The sequence below is a fragment of the Camellia sinensis genome, chromosome 14 (genome assembly GCF_055761805.1).
Source record: "Camellia sinensis isolate YWXY chromosome 14, ASM5576180v1, whole genome shotgun sequence".
In the NCBI taxonomy this organism is placed as follows: Eukaryota; Viridiplantae; Streptophyta; class Magnoliopsida; order Ericales; family Theaceae; genus Camellia; species Camellia sinensis.
Window position 1 is genome coordinate 6789295 of NC_138974.1, and position 22262 is coordinate 6811556.

Here is a 22262-nt window from a genome sequence, read left to right on the forward strand (position 1 = left end):
CATAGTAAGGATTTCTTGCAAGATTAAAAGGTACCCCCCCCCCCCCCCCCGGCGAGTAGAACATCCTAGCAATTTCAAAATGCAATTGCTCTCTATCCTTCAAGTTGAATGCTTTCTCAATAGCACTCCCACTCCCACTCTCACATGTTCTCCCTCTTCTTTGATTCATAAGCATAACTACTACCCACTGATACAGTGGAAGGAGGCAATGGTACATTTTTGGGAGGAGCATTTTTAATTCTCAGCTCAGCAGCATCATTCTCATTTTGTAGTTGTGAAAGTTTTTGACTTGTCACTTTCTTACAAGCACCAATTCCCTTTCCTGGGAGTTTTAACAAGTGTGCCCTTACTCTTGTATATGAACCTTTGAAAGTATTATTACAAAATTTACATTGTAATTGGCAATTTCTTCCTCCTTCCCCAGGTTTTGCTAATTTAGTTATATACTTCCACAATGGTTTATTCTCATCAAAATCATCATCAGGTATATCATTAGAACTACCACCCGTAGCCATTGTTTCAGAATTAATAATTGGTCCCTATAATAAAATTAATAAACATACATTATTAACATTATATCCTCAAATAATAGAAAAGAAAAAATAAAATCAGAATATAAAAAAAATAAAAGAAAAGAAAAGAAAAAATAAAATAAAACAAAATCAGAATCAGAATCAGAATTAAAGAAAAAGAAAAGAAAAAATTAAATTAATAAAAGAAAAAAAATAAAATCAAAATCAAAATAAAAGGAAAAAAAAAATGAAATAAAAGAAAGAAAGAAGAGGCTGAGACAAAGAGAGAGAGAGAGAGAGAGAGAGAGAGAGCTATCGAAGAGAAAAATAAAAGAAAGAAGAGGCTGAGACAGAGAGAGAGAGCTATCGAAGAGAGAGGGAGCGATCGAAGAAGATCGAAGAGTCGTACCTTCCTTAACGAAGCAGCAAATCGACTGAAGATCGCACGAAGAAGGTCGCCGACTGATGACAGACGGCCGACGACAGACGACCGACGAGGAGCAACGATCGACGAGAGACGACGTACGACGAAGTCAGGTCCTCTCTCTTTCTCTCTTTCTCAACTGTTTATCTTCTATTCCATAGTCGATTCGAAGAGATTAGGGCGAATAGAGATTAGGGCAAATTTAATCTGTTTTTGGTTATTTTCAAATTGACCCCAAAAAATTTTAGTAAACTGTGAAATTGCCCTCGCGCGTGTCCCAAACGTGTCTATAACGTGTCCAAAACGTGTCCGGATGTAAAAAAATTAAAAAAAATTGGGACACTCTCCCATGCGTGTCGGACACGTGTCCACCGCGTATCCGACGCGTGTTCGTGTCCGACACGTGTCTGACATTGGTACGGAGCCCTCGGAGAGGTGTCCGTGCTTCATAGCTTATACTTCAACATTATAAAACTCGAGGTCGAGTTTTTTCAAATGCAAGGGAGAATGATGAAGATCATGGAAAGAAGAAAAAGAGCAAATTTAAAATTTTACATGAAGCAAATTTAGGACATCAAGAATTTGGAATGATTTTGAGTCTTCATGTCATTATAGTAGGTTTTAGTCATTAAGGGTATAATGGTAATTCTAATAATTGTTGGACATGAGTTGTGCGGATCGCCCATGGGTTTTATTTTGGGTCAAGTTATTAAATGAGTCATTATATATGGGTTTTATCATGTCTAAAATAATTTTAGTAGTCAAAAGTCTAAATTTCCTATTTTGATATTGAAGTAGAATTAGAAGGGATTAAAATTTCCTATTATGATTGAAGTAGAATTGGAAGTCATAGTTGGTCTAAAATATTAGTAGTTGCTAAATATTTTTAGTTTCTAAATTTGAGTTATAATCCTTATAGTAGGAGAGTCTTTAGCCTATAAATATGAGAGTTATTATTATGAAAATTTGAGTTTGTGTTTGTGTGATTGGCCTATCCCTTGTGATGAAGCATCTCTCTCTCTCTCTCTCTCTAGCCAGGTTAGTGTTCACTTCACTGTTCACAGTACTTAGAACAGCCACCCAACACCTCTAAACATTTGTGTTTTCATTTCTAAAATCCTACCCTTATACAAACCATTAAACTCTTATTTTTTTAAATACTTTTGTAGCCACAAAATCTCATAAAATCTAACCCTACAAGTCTATTCTTGCTGCTGCCAATATACTTAAAACGGGCTCACTACTTGTAGAAAAGTAATCCCTACTCGTCTTCATCACCTTCTCAACGAGATGGCCATTAAGAAAATCATTCTTAACATCCATTTGATAGAGAGGCCAATGACAAATAGCAGCAACAGAGATCAAATACAAACAGTAGTCATCTTGGCAACAAGGACAAGGGTCTCCTTGTAATCAATACCATACTCTTATGAGAAACCTTTGGCAACCAAGTGAGCTTTGTAGCGCTTGAGAGAACCATCAGAATGAATCTTGACTTTATAGACCCATTTGTAACCAATCAAATTCTTGCCAGCAGGAAAAAAAATAAGCTCCCAAGTAGCAGTCTTCTACAATGCAGACAACTCATCCTCCATAGCTCGAACCTAATTAAGATCCTGACAGGTCTCCTTGTAAGACTAGGGTTCTGAAAAAAGAGTGAATAGCAGACAAAAAGGTGCAGTATGAAGGAGAAAAACATGCTTTAGTAAAACCAAGTTTAACTACCTGTTTACGATTGCGAAGGGGATACTTACGGTTAGTAAGATCAGAATCATCAAAAGTAGGAGGATCAACAACAGTGGCAGAAAGGGAACAAACTGATGGGGGACAATAGAGAGGGACTCAGCAGGAGGGGTGGTAGGAGGAGAAGATGGAACAAGCTCACAGGAAACAGTAGAGATATACTCATCAAGAGAGACTTCAGAAGGAAATGGATCAATGTGAACTAAATCCTCTTTGAAAAACAGAGCAGTGATAGGAAAAAGCTGAAAGTAAGACAGGCGTTCGAGAAAAGAAACATGGCAGGAGACATAAAGGCAACAGAAAATAAGGTCGTGACAACGACAGCCTTTCTGAATAAGACTGTAACCTAAAAAGACACACAGGATGGACCGGACACTAAGTTTGGTCCAATCTTTATAGAGAAGAAGGACAAAACAAGCAGACTTAAAAACACGAAGGAGTAAGTAATTGGGAAGTTGAAAAAACAAAGCCTCATAAGGAGAACGATAAGAGAGAAGGGGAGTAGGTATACAGTTGAGAAGAAAAGCAGCAGTAAGAGCTACCTCTCCCCAAAACTGAGCCAGAATAGAGACAAAAAAAAAGACCTAGCTGTCTCAAGGAGATGACGGTATTTATACGTAGCTCGACCATTTTAGGTGGATGTATCAGTACATAAAGTTTGATGAATGGTACCCAAATTGGCCAAATACTCACAGAACTCAGTTTTAAAATATTCCCCACCCAAGTTTGACGGTAACAATTTAATAATAGACCCAAGCTGTGTAGAGATCATAGACTGAAAAGTGTGGTATATCTGGTAGAAGTCGGACTTATGAGTCATAAGATAAACCCAAGGGTAACGGGTGCTGTCATCAACAAATAACACATAGTATACAGAACCCTCTTTGGTGAGAATAGGAGAATGGCTCCAAACATCAGTATAAACTAAAGAAAACGGTGTATTAGAGATAAAAGTACTTTTATGAAAAGGAAAGGCTATCATTTTGGCAGGTTTACATCCCCGACACTCGATAAATTGACTAGGAGAAACTTTACCCAATATATCTGACTGAACTAAAGACCGTAAGCGGTCAACAGACAAATGACCTAATCTAGAATGCCACAAATAAAAATGCCTCGATAGAGAATCTAACTGAAAAGAGGAAAAAACAATCAGACAAGTAGCCATAGGCAAATGCAAGCTCTCCACTATATAGAGGTCTTCAACTCTACAGCTGGTCCTAATCTGTTGCTTGGACATCCGATCCTACACAAAACAGATAGAAGAAGAAAAGATAACATCAAAACCGGAGGCATCAAGCTGACTGATAGATAATAAACTGACAGATAACTAAGGAACATAAAGGACAGATGTAATAAAGACAACAGACATATCAGACGGTAAGACAGGCCCAACAGATATAACAGACATACCAGACCCATTAACAATATTAACAATAATAGGAAATGGAGAGACAGTACAATTTTGAAGTAAAGAGAGATGATGAGTCATATGATGAGAGACACCAAAGTCAAAAAGCTAGATAGACAGAGAGATACCTGAAGAAGACCCAAACAAACCTGATTGAAGAGAGGAAATAGTAGAGGCAGACAGGGATGTTTGGGAAGTAGACTGTATACTGAAGCTGACCAATCTGAGCACTCAAGGAAACCAAGTCAGGATCGGGAGACGGAACAGATGCAGTATAAATGGTTGGAGTCTAAAAAGTACTTTGAGGAGGAGCTCGGAAGTGTGGCTGAGACTGTAAAGCAAATAAACATCCCTCTTTGGGACAATGGTACTTCTAATGGCCCCTCTGATGGCAGAAGGCACACTCATCAAAAGCCAAAGACATTGTAATAACTAAAAAATTGAGGGTCAAACTGTAAATAACCAAAACTTGTTTGGTCTAAACAAGAATAAAAGAAAATTGTGGTCAGCTAAAGAGCAACACCCAGGCCACGTGACTCAGAACAAGAGAGATAACCAGAACCAAATCACGACTCAAAGAGATCAAGAGAGAGACAGAGATGTCGTAATCAGGTCGCGAACTGGCAAGGACCAAAGAGAAGCTTTCCGAAATCGATAGCACCGAGAGAGAGAGAGATTGAACCAGAAGTCGAAGTCAAGCGAGAGTCGTGTGAACCAGAGGTGGAGGGTGAGCTCATGATCGCCGCTATTCCAGAGAGAGAGGGAGACTTTGAACTCAACCAGAAGAAGACTTCTGATGATCATGAACCAAAGAAAGCCAAAGAAAGGTCACGTCAAACTTGACCTAGAGAGACAAGGCCAATGCGACACTTCTTCAACTAGTGAAGACGAAGCACGAAGTCCATCTCTCAAAGCAGATAAGGAACCAAATAAGTCAAGCTAGACACTCGTGCCCTTCAATTGAATCAAACGAACACAAAAGGAGTCACAACCTGGGACTCAGAGAGATAAAACCAAAGGACTATTTTCCAAGAGATAATCGCGTCCAAGGATGACCTATGATCACGACTCAGTGAGAATCTGATGAGGAAGACGATTCAGGGACAACATCTAAGGTTTGGGCTCAGAGATGGCTCTGATACCATGTAAGATTTCTGAATAAAGGCTATATATTCAATTGTTTGTAATACAAGAGTACATCGGTTTATATAACAATCCAACCCTAAGACTGAAAAGGAAACAAGAATAATTACTCAATCACTATAATATGCAAAAAATATATACTACCATATATATATAAAACCTAATATTCTCACAACTCCAAGCCTTCATTCACTGCTCAAGCACAGTTTTAACCACTCGAGTGGTCTGTTCGAAACTCAGCGCATGAAAGCTACTTTTTATCAGATTTGTGGAACCAAAAACCTCCTTTTTGTACTTACAATATAAATAGACTCACTCTTTCTCTCTCTCTCTCTCTCTCTCTCTCTCTCATTTTCTCATTACTCTATCTCTCTACTCTTTTTTCTCTCTCCCTTATCTCTAAAACTCTCCTAAGTCACACGAACCTCTCCATCCTACAAAATCTGTAGAGATTTAGGTACTAGTTCTTAAGACCAAAACGATGAGCGCATCGAGAGCTACGTTTTGACCGGAGTGGATCAAAATCTGACAACATTGAAAATTTGGGGTTTTGCTTCTCTTCTTTTCTAATTTTGAGTTAGGGATTTCCTTAACGTTCTGTATGTATTTTAACTCTATTATTTACAATTTTGATAGTTAGAGCTAATTGGAAGATTAGGGTTTTATCTAATGCAAAAAAGGAGGAAGTTCTTAAATATTGTCTAAGTTTTCAATTAGTTTACTCATAGTAATTGTGAAATACTTGAATTTGAGAAATTCGCTTTCAAAATGAGAAATCTCTCATTTTTCCTAAACCCTAGAGTGTTAAGATTGAGAAATTAATTGTGTATTATGAAATCTATGAAATTCTTGGAAGATTATAAGCATTGGATATATTGTGAATGAGGAGACTACGATTTTTGGACAATCACTTCTATTTTAGAATTGTTGAGGAAATGTTGAGTTATACTTTATATATTGCCTATATTGGAATATTGAATTAGAGATCTATGTTTTGGCAACCGATGGAGGGTTGTATTGACAAGTTGTAGAAATTACATGTAAACTAGGTAAATTGAAACATTTACAAAGTCATGCATATCATTGAATATTCCATGATTTCATGAATTTAACTTGTTCGCATGTTGAGAAACGCATTATGATTCAATGCATTGTGAACCTTTGAAATTGTTGAGAATGATGGAAATGTATTGAGAAAATGGGGTAAATACCTTGGTGAATCCAGTTAGGGGGTGTAGATTGTTGAGAATTAAGTTGGCTTTAGGTCCATGGTGAAAGTCCTAAAACATGCGTGGAGTAGGATTCAATTTCCTTTCAGTTAAGAGCTGGTAAAGTGGTTTTGGTAGTGCTCAATGAAACTACTTGTAGACACGTATCTACAGATTGCTAGAGTTGTATTTACCGTCCTTTGTTTTATCAAAATAGTGATTGCTTGGTTTTGGTTTTGAACAAGTGCATGGCATGAGGTTTTCGAAATGAAAACTTATATTTTGGCATAACATCTCATTTGCATTCACCTTATGATATTATTAACCTTCATGCACTTCATTAAGATTATCTCTGCTGGGCGTCAATGCTCATCCCTGTTGTGGAACCATTTCAGGTGCTAACGGTGTGCCTCTGCCGAGGTGAACGGTGTGGAGGATTTTTGGAAGCATCAAGCTCATACTTGTCTTCTTTTGTATAGCCAAGGGCTTTAGTTGTGCCGGGTTGAAACTCCTTTTGATGTAACTGGGTAAAACCTTGGGAATTTGCAACCTTTTTGGGAATGTATTTGGTGTTGTTTAGTTTTAAACGTTTGTAAATCACATGCTATAGATTCATATCTTACGGATGGTGAATGTATTACCACATGTGATCCTATTTTGTAAATTTCTAAACAAAATTCATGAATGAATTACAAGGATTTAGTATGAATCGATTCCATAAATTGTTGAGATTAACTATAGCTTCCGCATGTGTAATGGTATTGATGAGTGAATATGGATAATATCCGATGATTCGGGTTTCAATTATTTTGGGGGCATTAAAGAGAGAGAGAGAGAGAGAGGAGGGAAGAGAATAGATTAATAGGTCTTGGGTGTGTAACAAATCCTCCATCTTAGCGCATATTTATATTAGACAATAGAATGTGACAATGTAACAAATAATACCCTAAATAAAAAATTTAAAAAAACATAAAAAAAAAAAAACACCACTATTCTAACAAAGTGCAATGAGGTAATTGTGTCAAATCAATCCTTACTCTTCTACACTAGTCCTAAGCACAAGGATAGCATGTGGTGAGATGTGATTACCATAGATGCATTGTGTCATCTCTTATTGGGAAGATGCTGGCAGAAGATTTACCTCGTGCCCATATCCAATTTTCCAAATCACCCTGATGCAGAATATAAGAAGCTAAAGGAAGATTAAATTCAAACAAGTGGTGACATTTGAAAATTTGCATGATTTCAAAGAAAAATCCATAGAAACCATTCATAACCATGTTTCTAGTATTATTAGAGTCCTATGAAGCACGGACACCTCTCCGAGGGCTCCGTACCAGTGTCAGACACGTGTCGGACACGGACACGCGTCGGACACGCGGTGGACACGTGTCCGACACGCATGGGAGAGTGTCCCATTTTTTTTTAATTTTTTTACATCCGGACACGTTTTGGACACGTTATAGACATGCTTGGGACACGCGCGGGGGCAATTTCACAGTTTACTAAAATTTTTTGGGGTCAATTTGAAAATAACCAAAAACTGATCAAATTTGCCCTAATCTCTATTCGCCCTAATCTCTTCGAATCGACCATGGAATAGAAGATAAACAGCTGAGAAAGAGAGAAAGAGAGAGGACCTGACTTCGTCGTACGTCGTCTCTCGTCGATCGTTGCTCCTCGTCGGTCGTCGGTCGTCTGTCGTCAGTCGGCGATCTTCTTCATGCGATCTTCAGTCGATTTGCTGCTTCGTTAAGGAAGGTACGACTCTTCGATCTTCTTCGATCGCTCCCTCTCTCTTCGATAGCTCTCTCTCTCTCTGTCTCAGCCTCTTCTTCTTTTATTTCTCTCTCTTCGATAGCTCTCTCTCTCTCTCTCTGTCTCAGCCTCTTCTTTCTTTCTTTTATTTCATTTTTTTTTTCCTTTTATTTTGATTTTGATTTTGATTTTTTTTTCTTTTATTAATTTAATTTTTTCTTTTCTTTTTCTTTAATTCTGATTCTGATTTTGTTTTATTTTATTTTTTCTTTTCTTTTATTTTTTTTATATTCTGATTTTATTTTTTCTTTTCTATTATTTGAGGATATAATTTTAATAATGTATGTTTATTAATTTTATTATAGGGACCAATTATAATTCTGAAACAATGGCTACGGGTGGTAGTTCTAATGATATACCTGATGATGATTTTGATGAGAATAAACCATTGTGGAAGTATATAACTAAATTAGCAAAACCTGGGAAAGGAGGAGGAAATTGCCAATTACAATGTAAATTTTGTAATAATACTTTCAAAGGTTCATATACAAGAGTAAGGGCACACTTGTTAAAACTCCCAAGAAAGGGAATTGGTGCTTGTAAGAAAGTGACAAGTCAAAAACTTTCACAACTACAAAATGAGAATGATGCTGCTGAGCTGAGAATTAAAAATGCTCTTCTCAAAAATGTACCATTGCCTCCTTGCACTGTATCAGTGGGTAGTAGTTATCCTTATGAATCAAAGAAGAGGAGAACATGTGAGAGTGGGAGTGGAAGTGCACCTGGGAGTGGGAGTGGGAGTGGGAGTGGAAGTGCACCTGGGAGTGGGAGTGGGAGTGGGAGTGGAAGTGGAAGTGCTATTGAGAAAGCATTCAACTTGAAGGATAGAGAGCAATTGCATTTTGAAATTGCTAGGATGTTCTACTCGCCGGGGGGGGGGGGGGGGGTACCTTTTAATCTTGCAAGAAATCCTTACTATGTTAGCTCTTACACATTTGCTGCAAATCATAATATTCCTGGATATTTGCCTCCCGGTTATAATTTGTTACGAACCACATTACTTCAAAAAGAGAGGGCAAACATTGATAAATTGTTGCAACCAATTAGGGGCACATGGAAGGAAAAAGGGGTGAGCATTGTTAGTGATGGTCGGAGTGATTCTCAAAGGAGGCCTTTGATTAATTTTATGGCAGTGAGTGAAAGTGGGCCTATGTTCATTAAAGCAGTTGATTGTTCTGGAGAAACTAAAGACAAATATTTCATTGCAAATTTGATGAAAGAAGTGATTAATGAGGTTGGGCCAAGTAATGTGGTTCAAGTCATCACGGATAATGCTCCTAATTGTAAGGCAGCCGGACAACTCATCGAAGCTCAATTCCCTCATATTCTATGGACTCCTTGTGTGGTGCACACATTAAATCTAGCTTTGAAAAATATTTGTGCCGCAAAGAATATTGAGAGGAATGAAGTCACATATGAAGAATGTAGTTGGATTACTGATATTGCCGGAGATGGTTTGATGATTAAGAATTTTATCTCTAATCACTCAATGCGATTGGCTATGTACAATGAATTTGTGTCATTGAAGTTGCTTTCGGTTGCCGAAACACGATTTGCCTCCACAATTGTTATGCTCAAGAGGTTAAAGCTTATAAAACGTGGTCTTCAAGCAATGGTAATTAGTGACAAGTGGAATTGCTATAGAGAGGATGATGTTGGGAAGGCAAAATTTGTGAAAGAAAAGATTTTGGATGATGTGTGGTGGGATTACATTGATTATATTCTTTCCTTCACGGGTCCTATATATGACATGCTTAGGGCTTGTGATACGGACAAACCTTGCCTTCACTTAGTATATGATATGTGGGACTCAATGATAGAGAAAGTGAAGATGTCAATTTATAGGCATGAAGGGAAAAGAATAGATGAGGAATCTACATTTTACAATGTGGTGCATCAAATTCTCGTGGATCGTTGGAATAAAAACAATACTCCTCTCTATTGTATGGCACATTCATTGAATCCAAAGTAAGTACCACATTTAAATTTGTTTTACATATTTCATTTTAATGGACTTATCTAGTCTTTCTTGAAATAATTATTTTTCCTATTTTGGATTGTAGGTATTATAGTGATGAGTGGCTCCATGAGGATCAAAATAGAGTTCCTCCACATAGTGATGAAGAGGTGACATGTGAGAGGAACAAGTGTTTTAAGAGGTATTTTGAAGATATCACGGAGCGAACTAAGGTGATAACTGAGTTTGGAAAATTTTCGGGTTATGTTGAAGCATTCTCAGAGTATGATTCCATTCATAATAGGTGGCACATGGATCCTTATACTTGGTGGTGTGCATATGGTGCATATGCACCATCTCTTCAAAAACTGGCTTTGAGATTGCTTGTGCAACCTGCCTCTTCATCTTGTTGTGAGAGAAATTGGAGTACTTACTCCTTTATTCACTCAGTGAGAAGGAACAAGATGGTCCCTCAACGCGCGGAGGATTTGGTGTTCATTCATAGCAATCTTCGTCTTTTATCAAGGAGGAGCTCCCAATACTTGCAAGGAGAGACAAAAATGTGGGATATTGCCGGAGATAACTTTGACTCACTTGATGATATTGGAATGCTTGGGATAACTAACCTCTCACTTGATGAACCGGCTATGGAGGCGGTCCTATTTACAGATGAAGGAGAAGATGGAGGCGGTGGTGAAGATGTTGTAATAGTTTCCTCTACTTAGGTTGATATTTATGGATTTTGTAATAGTTGTTGGTACATTGGATAATTTTATATTTTGTGGTTTGATTTTCATGCATTTTGTAACAAATGATGGTTGGTAGCTTCGAATGACATGTTATGTATTGATGGAATGCTATTTTATGTTAATTGTGAACGATATATATAATGTTAAATCAATTAAATGTTTATTTTTTATAATTTTAATAGTGTTATTTTGTATATTTTATTACCTTTATTTGATTTTTTTAAATAATTTTATGACATATAATAAATAAAATTAATTATATATATTGAACGTGTCCCCGGCGTGTCGTGTCCCCTATTTTTTGAAAATTTGCGTTTTTGCGTGTCCATGTCGTGTCCGTGTCGTGTCGCGTGTCCGTGTCCGTGCTTCTTAGTTAGAGTCTTATTTTATGATTAATTTATATTTTTTAGGATTTTTAGGTCCAGGTTTTTTTTTGTAATTTTCATATTTGCTGACATGGGCTGTAGGGGTCACCCACGGGTCGTCTTGTGAATCAAGTTATTTAATTGGGTTTTATTTACGTTTCTTATTTGGTCTTAAATTGGTTTTGAAAGTCAAAAATATTGTTGTAATTTCCTTTTTTAGTTCCAATTGGTTTAAGAAATCTCCTAATTATATATAAAACCACGTAACACTTGTAATTCAATAGAATTAATATTTTAGAGAATTTCAAGGGTTTTTAAAGCTTCTTTATGGATTGTATGATGCAATCAAACCCTAGGTGTGATGCCTAAGGAATTCTAGTAGTGATTCCTAGATCTATTTTCTTCTTTCTTTTTCTTTTCCATTTCAATTTACTATTCTCGGATTACTATTCACAGCCCTCTAAAAGTGCACTTTTCAACCTCAAAACCCCATCCAATCACCCCCATATCAACCCTAATCCCTTCTCCTACCTATTAGCCTTCAATTTAACCCTTAAAACCCTAAATTGCTCACTGTTTAGGCCGTCAAATAACCTCTGTTTTCAAAATCTAGCGTTGCCCTGCATCACACCCGCACTATTGAATGAGTCCAAAGGAACATGAGGAGCTTAGGTGTCAAGTGGATGCATCACTATCCAAGGGCCATGTATGAGAAAGTCCCAGTCCATGTGTTGCACCTACTCTACTCACTCCCAATGGATCATGGTGAATGTGTTAATAACCTCACAATTAACAAAATAATAATACAAAACAGATTTCTTATTCCCCGGTTAGATGACTTGTTAGACCAGTTAAACAGTGCAACACTGTTTACAAAGCTTGATTTGAAAAGCGGCCGTGATCAGATCTGCAAGATTTCCTTCAATACCCACTAAGGGTGACATGAAAGGTTAAATCATGCCATTCAGGCTCTCCATTGCCCCAACTACATTCATGCAGATTATGAACAAGATTTTTTTGCCCCTTCATTGGCAGGTTTGTCTATTTTAACAATATATTAATTTAAAGTGCTAATGTTGATTTCCATCTTTAGCATCTTCAGGAGGCTCTCATAGTTTTGAGAAGAAAAAAATTCTTTGCCACGATGTCCAAATTTTCCTTCATGACTGACAGTGTCTTGTTTTGGATTATGTAGTATCAGAAGATGGGTTGTCAGTGGATGAATCTAATGTCAAAGTTATCAAACAGTGGCCATTACCAAAGACTGTTCATGAGGTTCGAAGTTTCCATGGTCTAGAACGTTTCTACTGATGATCTATTCCTAATTCCAACACTATCATGGTGCCAATAACAAACAGTATGAAGGCTGGGAAACTTTCTTGATAGATGCAGTGACAGGCTTTTCACTAGATTAAGAAGAAATTGATTTTGTTTGGCCTAGAAACAATCTATTATTGCTCGTTCTACTACTATTAAGGCTGGTTGAGTATCGTGTTAAGGCTGGTTGAGTATTGTGTTATGGCTCATGCCACCAAGACAGTTTGGCTTTGTTGGCTCCCTCTCTAATTTGGGTGTTTTATTGTCATCTCTTATTACTTTCTACTATTATCATAAGAGTTCTATTTGGATAGCTCACAACTTTGTCTTCCGTGAAGCACAGAGAAATTGACTGTCACTTTGTTCCATCAGTCTTCAGTTACTATTGAGCTTTCTTTTGTCTCTTCTTTTTTGCAGCTTATAGACTTCTTCACCAAGACTCAACTTCTGCTTATTTTCAGTTTTTACTTGGCGAATTCTCAATGACCAGTGGGCTCGCATCTTGAGAGAGAGAAGGGAGGTGAAATGCATTGTGTATTTTGGTTAGTTTATATTTGCTATATAGGAATTTTAGTCTTCATGGTTAATTATATTTTTCTCTTTATTCATTTTGTATAAACTATGTAAGAGGTTAATGAAATAATATACAATTTTCTCCATCCTATTTTGAATCAGATAACAAGAGAATCCAGCAAAAAACCTGACCAAGCCAGTGGCGATATTGTTGGTATTAGCTAAAATAATGGAAAGACCACTTACAACCTAAGAAGCATGGACATGGACATTCGCCACAACACCAACACCTAAATTTTCAAAAAATATAGGACAAAACATGTGAGGAAAAATATATAATTTTATAATATATATTATATGTCATATATAAGTATAAATAATTATTATTGTTCATGTATATCAATATTTAATTCAAAGATAATAATTTTTAAAGTCTAAATGAGAAAAATAGATATAGATTTACATTGTTTTTGTTTTTTCATTGTATTCCAAGTTATTTTATTCAAATTTGTACTATGTTTTTTGTATTCTTAGGCCTCGTTTGGCAAATGGCCTTTTTAGCCAAAAAGCCAAAAAGTCACTAAAAAAATCAAAAAGCCAACAATCCATACTAAAAAGTCAAAGATTCTCTTTTCTCTCTACTTTTTGCACAACTTTTCATAAAAAGTCAAAAAATCATCCCAAAGATACTAGTTTTTTTTAGCTCATATTTTAGCTAAATAGCCAAAAACTTACTAAATTAGCCTGTTCCCAAACGAGGCCTAAGTGTGAGGAAGAGACCGAGTCGTGTCGTGTTAGTGTCAAACACAGTGTCGGCAAGGTTGTTAAATCGGGATCCTACGTTGGATCGTTGGAGGTGTTTATAGAATCGGATCGTAGAATCGGATTGAGGATCGTAAGATCCTACCGAAAAAGACAAATTACATAATTATTTAATTTAAATAAATATTTCCTAAAAAGTATACACAAAATGAGCATATATTCTATTAAAAAAAAGCGAAGATATTGTGAAAAATATAAAACTCCATATAAAATGTACATATAATATTATATAATAGACAACTCGATGGTAAAAGTTTTGTATTTCATCAAAAAAGAAGGTGAAGAAGAAGAATTCTATAACAAAATACTTTACAATCTACAATAATGCATAAAAAGTGATGAAAAATATTTAACAAAGTTGGATATGAAAATAGATTAAGAATTAAAAAGAGCAACTTAACCGAATGATAAGGTTTATCGTTAGCATCCCTGGTAGAGCGGATTCGAATAACAAAAATAATCTCTCCAAAAATTAGGATAAAGTTGCAATCATCTTACCCTCCTTAAACTCAGCTAAAACTAAGTTCGTTTTTCTGACTAGTTAATTTTCTTAAATTACCACAATATTTGAATGTTTGTTTCCTAGTTTTTTTTTTTTTGTCTATTTGATTCAATACTACTTAATTTTTATTATTTATTTTGACCACATAAATGGGTATTTAGACAATAAACATAAAATTTATAATAAAATATGTCATACAATACAAAACAAGGCTTGTAAATAGGATCGGATTCGAATCGGGATTCCAAGATCCTATAAGATCCCATTACCAGGATCGAAAGATCCTACCTATAAGGATTTTTTTACACGATCCGGATCGATTATACTCAAATGGATCGTAGGATCGTAAGATCCGGATCGGGATTTTGATAACCATGAGTGTCGGACACAACACGTTACCTTCTTAGACGTGTCAAGTGTATCATTTATACTTATATATGACATATAACCTTCTTAGAGCCATCGGCACTTGGAATGACTTTATTGTTGTATTATCGCTATAATAATAAGTAAAATGCCTTTTTGACACTGCATATTATATAACACAATTTTATCTCACATAATAGATTGGAAATATGAGAATACAACCCATTTTATCCACCTTAAATTTCAAGTTTGATGGGTCTGACCTCTAAATATGCATCGACAACTGCCCCCAACACGCGTACCCAATCCCATGTAACATAATATAACAATGCTTAACCATGTTTTCAAGGAAACTAATTGATGTCACAGCCCTTCACTGGATGGAGCCCCAATATCTGCTTTGGAAGCCTAGAGTGAAGCTCATAGGTCCTTTGCGTGCGCTAAAAACTTTTTGGTCCAAGAAATGTAGTTGGTAGATTTTTATTTCTATTATTAATATTGTTTAAGTAATTATTAGTTAGATTATTTTTATGTGTCTCCAAATCAAATTAGGGTTTAGTTTCTTATTTTAAATAGGGTTTTTTGGCCTATAAATAATGGGTTTCGCTTTGTTTTACTCAAAGTTGCCTAAAAAAATATTGTGAGGATTAGGTTGTGGCCATTTTGAGTGTCCCTCTTTTTCTCCTACTATGTTCTACATCACTAATGCTTGTTTGCTAGCAAAAAAGCAACTCTAGAGACCAAGACGCTATGAAGCACTGACGCTTCAGAACAAATGTTGTAGCCGTGTCAGACATAGGGACACGATGTGGACACAAATGGGACACGCCACGTGGTATGTCTCTTTATTTAATTAATTCTTTTTCAAGGGTCACCTCAGGGACACCAATTAGTTTTTTTTTTCCCTATTCTTTAGTGTTTTTGATGGATGTTAAATGATTATTATTTTTTTATTAGATTTAAATTATGAATAGATCATTCATAAAAAAGACATAAACGATAAGAGTAAACTTAAGAGTGAGGTTATATATATTGAATTAGTGTTAAATTTTGTTAATTTTGATTATTTGTGAATGTTATATTAAACTACATAGCAAATAAATAAAGGGGTAATTACTCACAGGTCCTGTTATAAGGACCTATGCACTATGAAGTCCCACTTTGTATAGATCACAAAAGTCTACAAGTGTTAGCGACGTTTTTCTAAATTTGTTGCTAAAAACGGACAATTAGTGACATTTTTCTATGACGATTTTCTATATTTGTCACCAAAAAATGACAAATAGTGACGTTTTCAGTGACGAAATTTTCAACTGTCGCTAAAAACTAACAATTAGTGACATTTTCCTATAACGAATTTTTCAACTATCGTTAAAAACTAACAATTAGTGACACTTTTTTATGAAACGCCACTAAAAAAATAACAAAATAAGACTCTGGTAACAATTAAAAGTGAACATGACTTTTTGATGCACCAGAAAGTCATCAAAAAGTCGAGAGGACTTATTGGTGCATCCATCTTCCTAATATAATTTTTCAGTCAATTCCTATATATAATTTATTGACGTGTCCCCGCCATGTCCATGTCTCCATTTTTTTTTAAATCACCATGTCCATGCGTCTTAGCCATGTTTTCTTTCGATCTATTCTGCCATATTGTTGTTCAGTTCTATGATGATGCAGAGGGAATCAAAATCGCATACTTTCTAGCTCCATTTAGTCATTTCTGAATGGTCCTTTATTAAAAAAAAAATATAAATAAATAAAAAAAAAACATCTAGAGCCAAAACAAGCAATGTCTCAGATGTTTAATTCGGGACTCTTTTTGATCTATACGGAAATTTAAGCAACAAGCAGATCCAGAGAAAATTAAGATGAGGGCAGCAGGAGCTACCTGCATTTTCAAGAACAGTTCCAGACCAATTTGTGATTGTATAAATTGCAAGAGCAATAGCACCAACAGGGTCAATCCACCAGTAGAACTCATCACCAAGAACAGCTGCAACTAACCCGACTATATTGGTTACCACATCAAAATAGTGATCCTGGCAATCAACATAAAAAAGAAGTTATACAACTAAAAAATTGGGAACAGAAAGGTTGAGAGCAAGAGCAATGTGGGATATACCTTTGCGTAAGCACGGACAATTGTGCTTCCTGAGCTTCTGCAGTAAAACCACAGTGCAAGTTTTATCACCGTAGCAGATAACATGATTGCGTACAACCATACCAATTGATCAGTGGTCATCTTTTCAGAAGCTTTATCTTCAACTAGTTGTTCTACAGCCTGGACCAATACCTGAAAGCCTATAAAAATGCATGGATATAACAACCTTATTTATTTGTTTATTTTTTATGTATGTTGTATTCCAATAGGTTTGTTTTTTTCTCTTGTGGTGCTCAAAATGCTGTGCAGCATTAACTCATTCCTTGAGACTTGGACATTGTGAGAACTGGATGCACAGCTTTTTACATGTTACTTACAGCATAGACACCGACAACACCACTACAAAATGGAAGGAAAGAAAGGAAAGGAAAAGATAAAAGAGAAAGAAAGAGCATGCAAAAGCCAATGTGGTGAAGAAACACATATAAGCTTTTTGATGACAACTCACTCTACCATATCAGAAGATCAGATGGTTGCTATTACACCCAAAATAGAGAAAAATAATAATAATGTTTGAAGCATATTACATAAGAGTGCTTTAATTTTTAACAAATAATGTAATAAGTAACCACCTGACAGGTAAACAAATGAATGCATTATTACTTCTTATTTCTCAAATGGTCAGTAGTTAAACATTTCTTGCTAAGCTGCTATGCATAGTGGAATAATTAGACTTCATGTTAAGAAATTACTATGATAAAATCAATCCAAAGTGAAAACACAACAAATAAGAAAAGATGCCTTGATTTTTAAATCAAGCACAAAGTAAATCCAAAAAAATTATAATATTTGTCCAACCAAGAATGACAGTTCAGCAGTAGGGAGAGTTAAAAGCACTAAAAACTCAACTTCACAATAGCCTAGAACAACTGAGGAAGATCATGGAAAGACAAAAAAGAGCAAATCTGGAATTTCACACGAACCACATTTAGGGCATCAAGAATTAAAAATTTGGAATTATTTTGAGTTTTCATGTCATTATAGTAGGTTTTAGTAATTAAGGGTGCAATGGTAATTCCAATAATTGTGGGACATGGGTTGTAGGGGTTGCCCATGGGTTTAATTTTGGGTCAAGTTATTAAATGGGTCATTATATATGGACCTTGTTATGTCTAAAATAATCTCAGTGGTCAAAAGTCCAAATTTCCTATTTTGATATTGAAGTAGAATTAGAAGTCATTAAAGTTTCCTACTATGATTGAAGAAGAATTGGAAGTCATAGTTGATCTAAAATATTAGTAGTTGCTAAATATTTTAAGTTTCTAAATTTGAGTTATAGTCCATATAGAATTAGAAAAGTTAATATTATGAGAATTTGAGATTGTGTGTGTGATTGGCCTATCCCTTCTCAGGGTGAAGCACCTCTTTCTCTCTCTCTACTTCTATCCAACAAGATTACTGTTCACGTCACTGTTTACGGTGCTCAAAACAGCCACCCGACAGCCCCTGAACACTCGTGTTTTCATTCCCAAAACCCTACCCTTTTACAAACCCCCTTAAACTCCTATTTTTTGAATACTTATGCAGCTACAAAATCCCAAAAAATCCTGCCCTATAAGTCTATTATTGCTGCTGCCAGTACACTTAAACCGGGCTCACTACTTGTAGGAAAGTAATCCCTACTCATCCTACATCAACAACTATAACCAGCAACAACAACAAATATTTTAATGTTAATGTTAACCAACATGCACGATGCATTAGTTCATTTTGAAAAGATGATGTACTATTTAAATGAATAACCACCCTTCCGGGAAACTAATGGCAGGTTAAAACACAATTACATACCGAGTGTGGCCATGATAGCAGCAAAGATAATTATGCCTATTGGTTGCACCCTCAATTTCCCAATAGGATACTTATAGATGTTAATGTTTTTCATTGACAAGTGAGTGAACCAAAGTATGCCACCAGCCATGAGATCAAGTAAGGAATCCAGTGTTGATGCAGCAATGGCTATTGATCCAGTCTCTATTGTAGCATAAATCTGCAAGACATGATGCATATATATCATTGGTATGAAATAACAAATACAGCTATATATTCTCTCCATCAACTTATCAACCAAAGTCATACAAAGAGTGTTTATTTTTCATACAAAGAGTGTCTCTACGTCAACTTATCACCCAAAGAGTGTTTATTTTTCAGCTATATATTCTCTATGTCAACTTACCACCCAAAGTCATACAAAGGCTTCGTTTGGGAAGTTGCTATTTTAGTAGGCTGTTTTAGTTTTTGGCTATTTTAGTAGGCTAAAATTTTTGTGTTTGGGAAGATGATTGGATTTTTTTATGGTTGGATGTGATGTTTGTGAGAGAAAAAGTGAAATGATTATGGGTTTGATGTGATATTTTGTCTTATTAGCTATTTTAGCCTATTTTGTCTTTTTGTGAATTTTAGCCTAAATTAGGCTATTTTTTTTCTTCCCAAACACCCCCAAAGAGCGTTTATTTTTCATGCTTTCTATGTAGTCCAAAGCAAAAAGTGTGGCATACATGGCAAGATATTATTTGTTTTCATTAATTGCTTAATAACTATCTCCAAACAAGGGAATCAATCACGAGTATCTATGTAGGAGGTGATATAAAATGGACACAACAAACCGGGGACATAGCATTTCTCATTAATGTAACCTCTTTAAGTACCTTAACATAACATCTTCTTCAAAACATTTGTTTTGTTGAACAAGACAACTGAAAACAGGCATATCTCAAAGACGCAGAACACTTTCAGAAAAATGAAACATCACTTTGTAACAAAAAATAAAAAGGAAAAAGAGTAAATCTACAAAGTGAAACTGTTAACTTCCTAACTCATATCATGTATTAGACTGTCAAAATGTACCATGTCAGGATAACTTCCAGAAGTCAAACCCAGAAATTTTGATTAAACTTCAAGTGATTACAACTCACCTTAAATGCCAGTAGGATAATATTTGCATAATTAGATATCTTCATTGCTCTTTCTTGTTGGGCTTGTTCTTTGAAATCTTCCTCATCAATGCTGTCAGATGTCATCAAAGAATCAACTTCCTCAAACGATTTCAAGGTTGCAATCTGTCTTTCATAGTATTCTTTTTCTCCTATAAACAAGGAAATGTCAGATTATGAGAAAGAGAACAAACGAGGAGAGAGAGAGAGAGAGAGAGTTTGGCCATCATTTTTTAACATATGCATTATGTCATGTGCAATGCGGTCTAACATACAATTTACAAGTGCTTATGTGCTTATATGCTTATATGCAGACGCTTGCAATAAGCTATGTCCTAAAGTATGGATTTAGGTAGTTAACAACTAAGTGGAAACCTTTAGCGAAACCCAAATAAACATAAATCCAAAGAATTTTTTATAATATTTTGGGTGCCTGACCCCAAATACAGTGAAATAAACCAAATGAAACTAAACCAAACAAAGCTTTGTGTTCCAATCAAGTGGGCTCGGATACGTGAATCCTTTTTTCGTCATTTTGTACTATTAAAAGGTATATGCTCGGTTAAATTAAATAAATTCGTTTAATTTTTTTACTATCGCATCCCAAGTCAATTTACGTCTTCCCCTAACATTTCCTTTTACGGTGATCCTATCACATTCTTCTTTACCATTTCATCTGCTAGTCTTCATTGTACATACCAAACCATCTTAGTTTGTTCTCTCTCAACATATTTTCAATTGTTGCTACTCCTACCATTTAATGTATATTCATTTCTATTTCTCTCTGTCCAAAACTTACCAACCACCCACCTAAGCATCCTCATCTTAACTACACTCAATTTATGAGCGTGTTGTTTCTTAATGGTCTAATATTATGTAGACTGCAAAGTATCACTGGTCTTATAATTGTTTTATAAATTTTTCTTTTCAATTTTGTTAGCATCATTGATCACATAATATGCCAAAGGCACTCCACTTGAACCTACTTTGATTCTATTACAGGTGGGAATTTCTAACACAACATGAATCGTACACGAAGTTAGGGGTTAGGGTTGAACATTTTCAACACAAACACAATTATGACACGATACAATAACATGATTAAATAAATAGGGTTATGTTAAACTTGCATAATATGAAGTTGACACAGATAACTCATTTAATAGATAATTAAATACAAATTTTAATGTTATTTTCATTAAAGGATGCCAGACTTGTTTAAATCTCTTATGTAACCTACACAATTAAATAAAGAAAATACGTAAAATAGTATTTTGAGGTTAATATAGTCATTTTGTCTTTTATTTGAGAGAACATGATCTTTTCATTAATTATTTTGAAGTCAATAAAAATATTTTTTTTGAATAAAATAGAGTCAAAATTATTATTATTTTTTTTTGAATAATTTCATTTAGTAAAGATTAGTTTCATGAAATTTAACTTATGAAAAAACATTCAATGTGTTTGGTTTGAGTTTTTTGAATTAAGCTTTTTAAAAATTGAGTTATTTGGTTTTCGTATTTTTTTTTTTTAGTGAATATTTTTAAAATTTTAAACATTTTTTTTACTTTTTTAGATGCACCTTACTTAGATGTATCTAAAAAGTAAAAAATTTGTGAAAAAATATTTTTAAAAATTAATAAATACAAAAAAATATAAAAAAATGTACCGAATTCTCGTTTTTTTTTTTTTTTTGTATTTTTGGTATTTAGTGAATTTTTAAAAGGTCTTTTTCAAATTTATTTTATTTTTTAGATATATTTATGTTAGGTATGTCTAAAAATTAAAAAAATTGCTCAAAATATTAAAAAAATTCAGTAAAAACAAAAAAACACGAAAAATAAGAAAGTAGAATTTTCTGAAAAGTGCTTTTGAAAAATGATAATCAAACATAGTGATTAATCTTTCCATACACTTAGTATTTTTAATTACGATGATTTTTTAGCATGATACGTTAATATGGCACGAATCAGACATGAATCCAAATAACATGACACAATAACACAAAATAATAATAATAATATTGTGTTAGTGTTAAGAGAATTTTGACACGAATCTGAGATGACATGACACAACACAAACACGATGCCCATCCTTAGATTCTATGGTCACTTCTTTGTTATTTTTACTTACATTGTTACTAAAGTTACATATTCAATTCAGCTACTAATTTTAAACCCTTTTGACTCAAATGATTATCTCCAGATTTCTAATTTAGTGTAAATTCCTCCCTTAGTTTCATCCACTAGAACAATATCATTTGCGAACAACATACACCATGGGACATCATCCTGGTTGTGGTTACTTAATTCATC

At 34.9% G+C, this 22262-nt stretch overlaps 1 protein-coding gene across 4 annotated transcripts in view; it reads right to left on the reverse strand.

Annotated features, from left to right (window-relative positions):
• The window catches only part of LOC114321675 (metal tolerance protein 4-like), a 35729-nt gene that overhangs the window by 8304 nt on the left and 5163 nt on the right, over positions 1 to 22262 (reverse strand). For 2 of the 4 annotated variants that reach the window (XR_014350944.1, XM_082906261.1), the window contains exons 2-6: positions 19930 to 20099; positions 18806 to 19004; positions 16979 to 17157; positions 16745 to 16895; positions 7531 to 7633 (exon numbers count right to left, since the gene is read on the reverse strand). Coding sequence is in view for 3 of the 4 variants with exons in the window: in XM_082906261.1 (XP_082762387.1) it covers positions 7531 to 7633; positions 16745 to 16895; positions 16979 to 17157; positions 18806 to 19004; positions 19930 to 20099 (802 nt within the window). In the remaining variant the exon portion in view is untranslated. The remainder of the gene's footprint in view (positions 1 to 7530; positions 7634 to 16744; positions 16896 to 16978; positions 17158 to 18805; positions 19005 to 19929; positions 20100 to 22262) is intronic. The other 2 variants (XM_082906262.1, XM_082906263.1) reach the window with 2 other exon arrangements.